This window comes from Gasterosteus aculeatus, chromosome 1 (assembly GCF_964276395.1).
Source record: "Gasterosteus aculeatus chromosome 1, fGasAcu3.hap1.1, whole genome shotgun sequence".
NCBI classification, from domain to species: domain Eukaryota; kingdom Metazoa; phylum Chordata; class Actinopteri; order Perciformes; family Gasterosteidae; genus Gasterosteus; species Gasterosteus aculeatus.
In genome coordinates, this window is record NC_135688.1 from 2,094,083 (window position 1) to 2,103,989 (window position 9,907).

General features: G+C 49.5%; 1 protein-coding gene across 1 annotated transcript; it reads left to right on the forward strand.

Moving 5' to 3' along the window:
* The first annotated feature begins 557 nt into the window (after positions 1-557).
* On the forward strand, positions 558-9,619 carry farsb (phenylalanyl-tRNA synthetase subunit beta). The gene is made up of 18 exons (XM_078107137.1): positions 558-721; positions 1,149-1,204; positions 1,351-1,505; positions 2,677-2,749; positions 2,869-2,984; positions 3,295-3,445; positions 3,535-3,643; positions 3,886-3,956; positions 4,038-4,099; positions 4,394-4,445; positions 4,775-4,836; positions 5,139-5,346; positions 5,435-5,515; positions 5,596-5,688; positions 5,946-6,063; positions 6,368-6,520; positions 8,373-8,520; positions 8,756-9,619. The coding sequence occupies exons 1-18, from the start codon at positions 664-666 to the stop codon at positions 9,477-9,479; spliced, it is 2,490 nt and encodes an 829-aa protein (XP_077963263.1). The 5' UTR covers positions 558-663; the 3' UTR covers positions 9,480-9,619.
* The last annotated feature ends 288 nt before the right edge of the window (positions 9,620-9,907 follow it).

The following is a 9,907-nucleotide window of genomic DNA, read 5'->3' on the forward strand; positions in this document are numbered from 1 at the left end:
AGCTTTCCTGCCTAAAATCCTTGAAATGCTGGACAACAGAGATCAATCTTTGATTTTCATTCTTCTTCCCCAGAAATATTCCACTAAGATTGCTCTCCATAGGCTCTTAAATGGTGATTGAATGCATCTTGTGGTTGGAGAACAACATAAGCAACTGTTATTCAGTATAAGTACTCTATGCGGTGGGAGAACAATGAACGCTAATGAAACTGGATGTTTAACTGGAAAGCATTTTGTAGTTTGATGTTGTTTACTTTATTAAAAAAATGTTTTAGTCGAATTTACTTCTCATTGAAAATAATCAATATCTATTATGACGAAAACATATATTTATACAGCTATATAAGATCAAAATGCAGCAACAAATAGATAAATATAGGTTTCATTAGTTAAATTAAATAAATATAGCAAATATTAAATAATAAATATTATACAGCTTTGTAGCTTACCTCTCTTTATAAACCATAGTTAGAAAATAAGTTAGGCTAATTAGTGATCGCACATAATATGTAATAAATTACAATTTCCCACGAATGGAACCATTGAATGTCCACAAAAGATGTGTTTGCAATTGAACTGGATTTCAGCCAGGCAGCGCGCCGGTCAGCTACAGCCGGCTGGAGGGGTCCTTAACCGAAGCGCTGTGGAGGACGAGCAGCCAACATGCCGACTGTTGGAGTGAAACGGGATCTTCTCTTCACAGCTTTGGGCAGAACATACAGTACGTGAGGTTGACAACGTATTCGAGTAGTGAACAAAAGGTCTGCCTGGTAAATGAAGGCCAACGTGTCTCTAAAAGACCGAGAGAGACAGAAAACTACCTGAAATCATTAGCATGGCGGCTAGCGAAGCAGCAGCAGCTGCGCGCTGACGTTAATCTTCACCACGTGAAGTTATCTTTACTAAAGCGTTCAAAGGGGATTTCCCGTTGATACAGTTTCTTCCAAATATTCATTTTAATACTGACATAATCCTGCAGATAAGGGCATCAGTGTGAAGGTGGTATTCCCCAGAGCTCTGACGTCGCTGTTGGACGTCAACGTCATTGCGTCATGTAGTTATTGAGTTAAATGTGAGCAGGCAGCCGGTGAGGACTTAACATTCATACAGCTGTTTATCAGGGAGTAAATGGTTATTTCTTCTTTCAGCTGATGAGGAGTTTGACGAGCTGTGCTTTGAGTATGGGTTGGAGCTGGATGAAATTGTGAGTAAACAATGTTAAAAAGCAGATCAAACCGCACACACACACAACACAAATAAAACCGATCGTTTGCAGTGATCCGTCATCTTTTGCTCAGCGACATCTCCTGATCTGTGACGTGTAACCACTTGACTCTGTTCTGACTCCAGACCTCGGAGAAGGAGATAATCAGCCGGGAGCAAGGCGGCTCCAAGGCCTCGGGGGCGTCTGACGTCATCCTGTACAAGATTGACGTACCAGCTAACCGCTATGACCTGCTGTGTCTGGAGGGGCTGGTCCGTGGCCTGCAGGTCTTCATGAACAAGTGGGTGGTTTTCATACTGCTGTGGGTGACCGTGTGTTTGAGGTTCCTGCATCAACAATAAGATTGCCCCTTTCCAGTTAGTTATTTTTAATGCACGCTAAACCCCTGCAAGATGGGATGAAGTCAGGCAGGTGACCCTTTGTGCTTGAACCCCGTCTCCTCCAGGGAATGCCGTTTTAGTCAAAATTAAATAAATTAATAAATACATGAAATATGCATTTTAATACATCATGAAATAAATGAATTGGGCAATAAATACATACATATTAAATACGTTTAATCATTTTATGGTACTTTTATTTCATAATGCCACTTTTCATTTCATGGTACGTTTATTTCATAATGCCACTTTTCATTTCATGGTACTTTTATTTCATAATGCCACTTTTCATTTCATGGTACTTTTATTTCATAATGCCACTTTTCGTTTCCAGAGACTTTTATTTCATAATGCCGTTTTACATTTCACATTTTTAGAAGCAAATCAGGGGGCGTGGCTACATCTAACATTCAGAACAGACAACAGAGCCGTGTGCAAAAGAAGGCTGGCTAAGGGACTTGAGATTAGCGCTGGTACTGGACGCCCGCCTCTGGATATTCCTGGATATTGGATTTCTCGGGTTGATAGACCGGACAACACAAAGTTAGCCAGCTTGTCCCCAGGAATATCCAGAGGCGGGCGTCCAGCACCTGTGCTTGTAGTACCAGCGCTAATGTTGACTTCATCAACTTGGACCTCTTCCACACGCACGCGGTGCTCAATCAGTCTTAAACAATTTAAAACTTCGTCGTCTATGTATACATCTTGAAGAGCACTTATCCGCTCCCTAGTATTTCCAAAAAAAAACCAATGTGTCAAAATCGTATCTGCAGAAAACCCATGTTGATCGATTTGATCTGCTAATGCTAGCATGCTACCTCGGAGCCCACCGATGTCTTCCATTATGTCAACACTCCCGTCCCTCACGTTGTCTGTTCTGAAGGCAGCCTAGCTGCAGTAGAATGAGCGGTTTTCTAAAGGGACCCTGGTGCTGGGGACTCTACCACTTCAACACGGACTGTCAAAAACAACACAAAATGAAAGTTCCCCTGTAGTAACTCTTGATGGCAAGCTGAGTGTGAAGTGCGTTTAGACCTCAGTGTTGGCACTGCGGTTGTGTTTGTGTTGCAGGATGGAGGCACCTCGCTACAGACGTGTTCGCCCGGTCAGCGGGGAGCCTCAGCGGCTTGTTATTACCAAGGAGGTGGGTGGCGGCAGTCATAATTATAACCGCTTGTGGCCTGAGACGTTCCTTAGTCTACTTTACAAATCCTAAATACATGTATTACCATGGTAACCCTAGTCATGATTTCATGTGTGCAGACGGCGGCGGTGCGACCGCATGCCGTGGCCGCAGTGTTGAGGAACATCACCTTCACACAGGAACGCTACGACAGCTTCATCGAGCTGCAGGACAAACTCCACCAAAACGTCTGCAGGTCAGATCATCGCAGTACAACAGAACACCATCTGTTAGTTCTCCTGCAGGTTGTCAAATGTTCCTGGGGTGTTGCAGCCGCTGCATCTGCTGCTGGTCTGACGGGGCAGGTGGAATTAAATGGCACAATATTTAACCAGGCTTGACTGTTTAAGTGCTCGGTGACCCTGTTGAACGTGTGATCCATGTGAGAACAAATGAGGCTTCTGGGCTAAATACCACATTATTTAAAGTGTTTGTGTGGTTTGAAGAGATCAAGAGCCTCTGTGCCATGTGACTCCATTGTTACCTTGCTCTCCTTTTGCACGCAGGAAGAGGAGCCTGGTGGCCATCGGCACTCATGACCTGGACACCATCTCCGGTCCTTTCACCTACACGGCCAAACCTCCAGGAGAGATCAGCTTCAAGCCCCTGAACCAGACCAAAGAGTACACCGCCACCCAGCTCATGAGCCTCTACAAGGTTGGGGGGGTCGGGAGGAGGAGGAGGAGCAGCAGTTTGTTTGTTCTGAGCGTCCTTGACCTGGCTGTTGTTCTCTGTGATTCGTGCAGACGGACAGCCACCTGAAGCATTTCCTTCACATCATCGAGGACAAGCCCGTGTACCCCGTCATCTACGACAGCAATGGCGTCGTCCTGTCCATGCCGCCCATCATCAACGGTGAGCAGTGTCTCGGGGTACTAATGATCTGACGCACTGAATTGTTACAGCTGTAACTTCCCAGCTCGCACACATCGCATAGTTGCAGTTTCTTTAAACACAAATGTTAAAAAAGAAGAGTAAATAAACAACACTAGGAAAGTAGAATTACAAAGCACAAAATATATGAACTTTAGAATACCTCATAATACACGATTCACCCTGTTATGATATTAAACATCATTTTTTTTGTTTCTTCCCAGGTGACCATTCAAAAATCTCCCTGGAGACAAAGAACGTCTTCATTGAGTGTACGGCCACAGACGTGACGAAGGTACGGCCGAGAGGAGAAACGCATAAATCCACCAGAGACTCGTGACCTCAAGCCGCTCTCTGCTCCTCTTGTTCCCTGCAGGCGAAGATCGTGTTGGACATGATGGTGACCATGTTCAGCGAGTACTGCGCACAGCCTTTCACGTGAGCCACTCAAGTCACGGCTTGTTGTTTCCGTGGAGACGACGAGACGATTCGCTGGAAGCCTTTTTGTTTGTGTGTTTCTTATGGCCCAGCATTACCCCACTCATAGTAATAATGACTAAATAATATTACTCAACAAATGATCCTCAATTATTGAGGTTTGGTGACCAAGATACCGGTTCATTGTGTTCATATTAAATGAGGGACATGGTGGATCCACTGAGGGCCGAGAGCATTAGCTTATTGCAAGATTTGTTCTTCATTCTTCTTCATTTTTCCTTCGTGCTCTTTCAGGGTGGAGGAGGCTGAGGTGGTGTACCCCGACGGCAAGACCTGCAAATATCCAGTAATGTATTCTCTACAACCAAATTGTGTTGGTCCTTTTGGAAATGTATACAGCACAATGCTGTGGCTGCAGAATAATGACTTTTAAATCAACTATTCGCAACCAAACAGGAAGAGGGACACTTTAGTTTTGTCTCGTAGTTAATTACATCAAATACTACAGTAACATACTTGAGTACGTTTCCTCCCTTCTGCTAGTTTGTTGCTATGACGACGACTCTGAGTACAAAATACGATCAAGTTCTGAGTCAACAGTAATATTAGAAATGCTGAAGGAAAAGACAAATAATTCCTCCTTCTGTCTGCTGATGCTCTGCTGCTGTTTTTTAGGAGCTGGCTTACAGGAAGGAGAAGCTGTCCAGCGAGTTCATCAACAGGAAAGTTGGCATCAAGTGAGTGATTTGCTGCTAATGTATAGTATAGTTTTAGAAAGTGCCTACAGGTAAATGTAAAGTTGGTAGTTTGATCGGATGAACCTACATTTAATCAATCAGCCCATATTTCTGTATCAATATCTTAAATTTCATCTTTTCATCTTTTTTAATAAACGTATCGTGAGACGTGATAATTTGCATCGTGAATGTTTTAAAAAGCCTTTCATGCTCTAAACGCACACAGTCCCGCCCCCCCCCGGCTCCTCCTGTCAGCGTTTCCTTGACAGCGCTTTCCTTTTAACGAGCGTTCCTTCCGACAGCGAGTCGACCGAGACGCTCGCCCGGCTGCTGACCAAGATGTGCCTCCGCTCCGAGGTCACGGGGGCCGGCGACGAGATCGAGGTCGAGATCCCGCCCACGCGCTCCGACGTCATCCACGCCTGCGACATCATGGAGGACGCCGCCATGGCCTTCGGGTTCAACAACATCCCGTACACCACGCCGCTCACCTACACCGTCGCACACCAGGTGGGCGTCTCCTCCTCCACGTTTGGACGCGCGCGTGTTTCTCTGTGGCTGAAAAAAAACGCGGCGTGTGTTTTGTTTGTTTTCTCAGCTGCCGGTGAATAAACTGATGGAGCTGCTGAGACAGGAACTCGCCGCCGCTGGATTCACGGAGGCGCTGACCTTTGCCCTGGTAAGAAGACGATGCATGTTTGTGAGGGGAAGCAACAACACAGGCTGAGTTCATAAGCAGTGACACTCGCCCCCCCGTAGTGCTCTAAAGAAGATATAGCCGACAAGCTGGGAAAGAAGATCTCCGAGACCAGAGCGGTTCATATCGCCAACCCCAAGACAGCCGAGTTCCAGGTAAAGCAGAATATAAATGACTCTACAAAGCTTTAAGGTGTTAAATGACAGCAGTTCCGTTTGAACCTGGAAAATAAATCCAATTGTTCATTTCGGAGCCTGAAAGGAAATCATTTAATGTTTTACGTTATTCACAATTCAATTAGTAAAATGAAAACATGCAGATGAATAGAACAGAATGAAGTTTTACTTCGTTGGCCAAACTTTAAACTCGTCCTCTGGAAAACTCCAGCGTCACCTCAGTTTGTCTCCACCAGGTGGCGCGCACCACCTTGCTGCCCGGCCTGCTGAAAACCGTAGCAGCCAACAGGAAGATGCCGCTTCCCCTCAAGCTGTTTGAGATATCCGACGTGGTGCTGAAGGACGAGACCAAAGGTGGGCGACTGCGTCTGTGAAGCGCCGAATCGTTCGCTCAACGCGACGCGTGATGGCAGCCGGCGATGATTCAGATCAGAAACCCGGATGTCGAACCTCTCAGTTGGAAATAAACGTTCCGCTTGTGAGGTGTCCGATTTAAAGTCCATTTTATTTCAGCAGCTTGTCGCAGACACCAATTTCTCGATAAATATAAGAAAACAAACTAGAAAGAAGGCATCTCTTCCATAATTAAATTTAAATAAAATAAAAACCGGACCTGATTCAGTTCAAATGTTTCCCCCCCCCCCCCCCTCCCGGTTAGATGTCGGGGCAAGGAACAGCCGGCGTTTCTGCGCCGTCTACTACAACAAGAGCCCGGGCTTCGAGGTGATCCACGGCCTGCTGGACCGGACCATGCAGCTGCTGGAGGAGAAGTCGGCCCGCGGGGACGGGTACCACATCCAGGCCGCCGAGGGTAAGAAGGGAGGGGGGGGGTTGGGGGGGGTGGCACTTCAGAGCATGTAGAAATTCATTAAATAGATGAATCCACTATTTCCTTTATGTTTCCTTTGTTCCAATGTTGATATAAATGTGATTTACTGATCGGCCGTTTCTACCGAGTGACGTCATGCTGGGAGCGATTTTCTGAATCATAAATAATCCACAGAAATGCTGCTTCACTTTGCATGAAGCCTCCACGTTCTCCTGCAAAGAAACAATTGCAACGTGACAAAGTACATCATTCTAAAACAGAACTCTCCAAAGACACCAGATTCATTATAACCGGAGCCATTGCTGTGGAACGCCACTCTAAACCCTACAGGAAGAAATCTCTGCTGGCTTATTGTAGAACGCGTTGGACACCTTGTTGTTCACGATGGTTTCATCTGCTGTTTTTATTCAATGAGAAACCACTGAAAGAGAGTTTAGGTCACCGGCCCCCACCTCTCCGCCCCGTGGGGGGGGGGGTCACGGTTCATGGGTCCGTCTGTCGAGGACTCGTTGCAGTCGACTCTCCCCTCTGTGTCGAGAGAACGAGTAGCGCTGGGGTCATGTGACCGGAAGATAAGTGTGTGACGGGGGGGGGGGGGGGGGGGGGGGTCTCGTCTTTCGGATGCATCTCCTTGCAATGCACTGTCCCAAGGTCATTCCCACTGCAGATCAATGGGCTCACGTACCAGTGCAGGAAGGATGGGAGTGTGTGTGGGGACGGGAGGCGTCTCCCACTGCAGTGCAGCGAGAGGCTGGCACATGCACCCCCCGCCCACCCCTCCACCACCTCCACCACCACCATGGGTGCTCACCTGACGTAGACGCACACCCTCAGGATGTGCACAGCAGCCTCGCCGCTCGCCATGACTCCCAGCTGACGTGGGAGGGTGGGGGAGGGGGGCGCTGCAACAGGGAGCCAGGGGATCAGTAGTGGAGGAAGAGACCACTGTGTCCAATGTAATTGGTAATTGATCTGAAGTTATCAGTGTGTCTTTTTGAGGGACATGTCATAACCTGCCTATTGATACATGCCGGAGTTAAAGGGTTCATGTCTCTAATCTCCAGCGTGCTTCTTAAAATGATTTGTTGTTGTAAACAAATCCCACCAAAAGACCAAAGCGGAAGTAAGTTGAAGCCGCTAACTATTAAAGGCTCAAGCGTTGGACTTCCGTTGATGACTGGTGATTTAAGAAGTTGCCATGGGGCATCGCGCTCACGGTACCGGGGGGGGGGGGGAGACGTGTGCACCGACGCAGACACATTCCTCCGGTTTGCAGTACGCCGGACGGAAAAGCAACCGCAGTGGTCTGTGGACCCGCTCAGCAAGGCAGCGTGGGAAGGAGCAGTGCACCATGGGAGAATGGCATGTCTCTGTGTGTTAGTGGAGGAGGAGGGGGGTGGTGTTGTTGTTGTCATGGCAACAGCTTGCATCTTGTGAGATCTCTGACCAGGCTTTGTGTCTGTTTAAATTGCATCTGTGTCGCAGTGACCTCGACTCAAGAAAGGCGGCGCTGCGCCGCGACGTCCTCTGTCCCAAAACCAGAGAGTCCAAAAGACATTTGTAATGTGCAACTGTACAGAAACGTGATCCAGGAAGCACGCGGGTGGAACAGATGGCGCGTTGTATAGTAACACGCTGCTCAGGAATAGCTTGTCACAACACAGAACCGCGATTCAATGAGGACGTGTGTGCGGCATTATAAGAAACGGCTCCTGTACCTGCACACAGCGAACGTACTGAGTTCCACAGTGGAACTAATGATGCTTACTGCTCACTTTTGGCTCGTGGTGGTTTAAATGAGTCTTTTTATATATATATTTTTTTCCCCTCTCAGATTCCACCTTCTTCCCCGGTCGCTGCGCAGAGATCTTCGTCCGCGGAACCAGCGTCGGGCGTCTCGGCGTCCTCCACCCCGACGTGGTCGCCCGCTTCGAGCTGACCATGCCCTGCTCCGCCCTGGAGATGGACGTCGAGCCCTTCCTGTGATGTCACCTTCCTAAACGCAAAAATACTTTATTTCACTGTAAAGAAACTCTCCGGGTCTCTGTGTGGCGCCGTTGTTTTTTTAAATACTTCTTTATAAAGTTGAGTGATTAAAGATGGACGCCACCGTGTTTGTGAGTGAATGCTTTGCTGGTCGTCGTGGTGGGGGGGGGGTTGTTGGTCCGTGGTAACTGGGGCCGCTCGACTCATCACCTGTTGCGTTGGTTCTTCCAGTGGCGACACCGCGGGAGCCCAGCTCACGCACGACGTCCCCACGCAGGAAGTCGTCGCCCGCAAGATCCTCCCCCCTCCGCCGACTTCCACGCGGACCGCGTTCGGGGACGTGAGCACGGCCGCCGGCCTCAAGGCGCTCGACGACTTCCTGGCGGACAAAAGCTACGTGGAGGGCTACGCGGCGTCCCAGGCCGACGTGGCGCTGTTCGACGCCATCCCCGCCGCTCCCGCCTCCAGCTTGTGCCACCTCGCGCGCTGGTACGCCCACATCAAGTCCTTCCGCGGGGAGAGAGACCGCCTCCCCTCGGCCAAGACTCAGTTTGTCCTCCCGGCTGCGGCGGGGGACGACGACGACAACGGGGACGACTTGGACCTCGAGAGCGCCGAGGCGAGGAGGATCAAGGAGCAGCGGCTCGCCCAGTACGCCGCCAGGAAGTCCGGCAAGCCGGCGCCGGTCGCCAAGTCCTCCATCCTGCTCGACGTCAAACCATGGGACGACGAGACGGACATGGCCGAGCTGGAGGCGCGCGTCCGCGGCGTCGCCATGGACGGGCTGCTGTGGGGGCGATCCAAGCTGGTGCCGGTGGGCTACGGCATCAAGAAGCTCCAGATCGGCTGCGTGGTGGAGGACGACAAAGTGGGCACGGACCTGCTGGAGGAAGCCATCACTGCCTTCTCGGACCGCGTCCAGTCCGTGGACGTGGCGGCCTTCAATAAGATCTGAACCGTCCCCCGCGGGGACGTGACTGGGCGGCGTTTTTGTTTTTAAGACGAAACACAAATGTTCAGTCGAGGAAGCTCGAGTCCCTGTCGTCCTGCACTCATAACATCAAATAAAGCCCCCCCCCCCCTCATCCCCCCCTCCTCTGGCTGTCGTTGGTGTCTTTTTGTCAGGTGACCGGCGCACACAGGCGTCCTCGCTGTCTGGTCCCAGAGAGGCAAACCGCGCCGCATAACAAGCCGCCGTGTAAACGCGCTCTGACAAACTACTGTAGCAGAAGAGCGCCGACGTTTCCGCCCTGAACACGCCGTCTCTATCGGGGAGCCGAGGGGATTTCAGGACAACGGTTGGAGCTGCGGAGAGGAAGTTGGCGAGTTTCTGTCAAACTGGTTTGAGCCCGTCCGTCTCATTACCCGCCCGTAATAATGATC

Coding starts and splice junctions, on each gene's coding strand:
- farsb (XM_078107137.1), top strand. CDS start 664: ATGCCGACTGTTGGAGTGAAACGGGATCTTCTCTTCACAGCTTTGGGC. Junction 722..1,148: donor AGCTTTGGGCAGAACATACA/GTACGTGAGGTT, acceptor TTCTTCTTTCAG/CTGATGAGGAGTTTGACGAG. Junction 6,521..8,372: donor CCACATCCAGGCCGCCGAGG/GTAAGAAGGGAG, acceptor TTCCCCTCTCAG/ATTCCACCTTCTTCCCCGGT.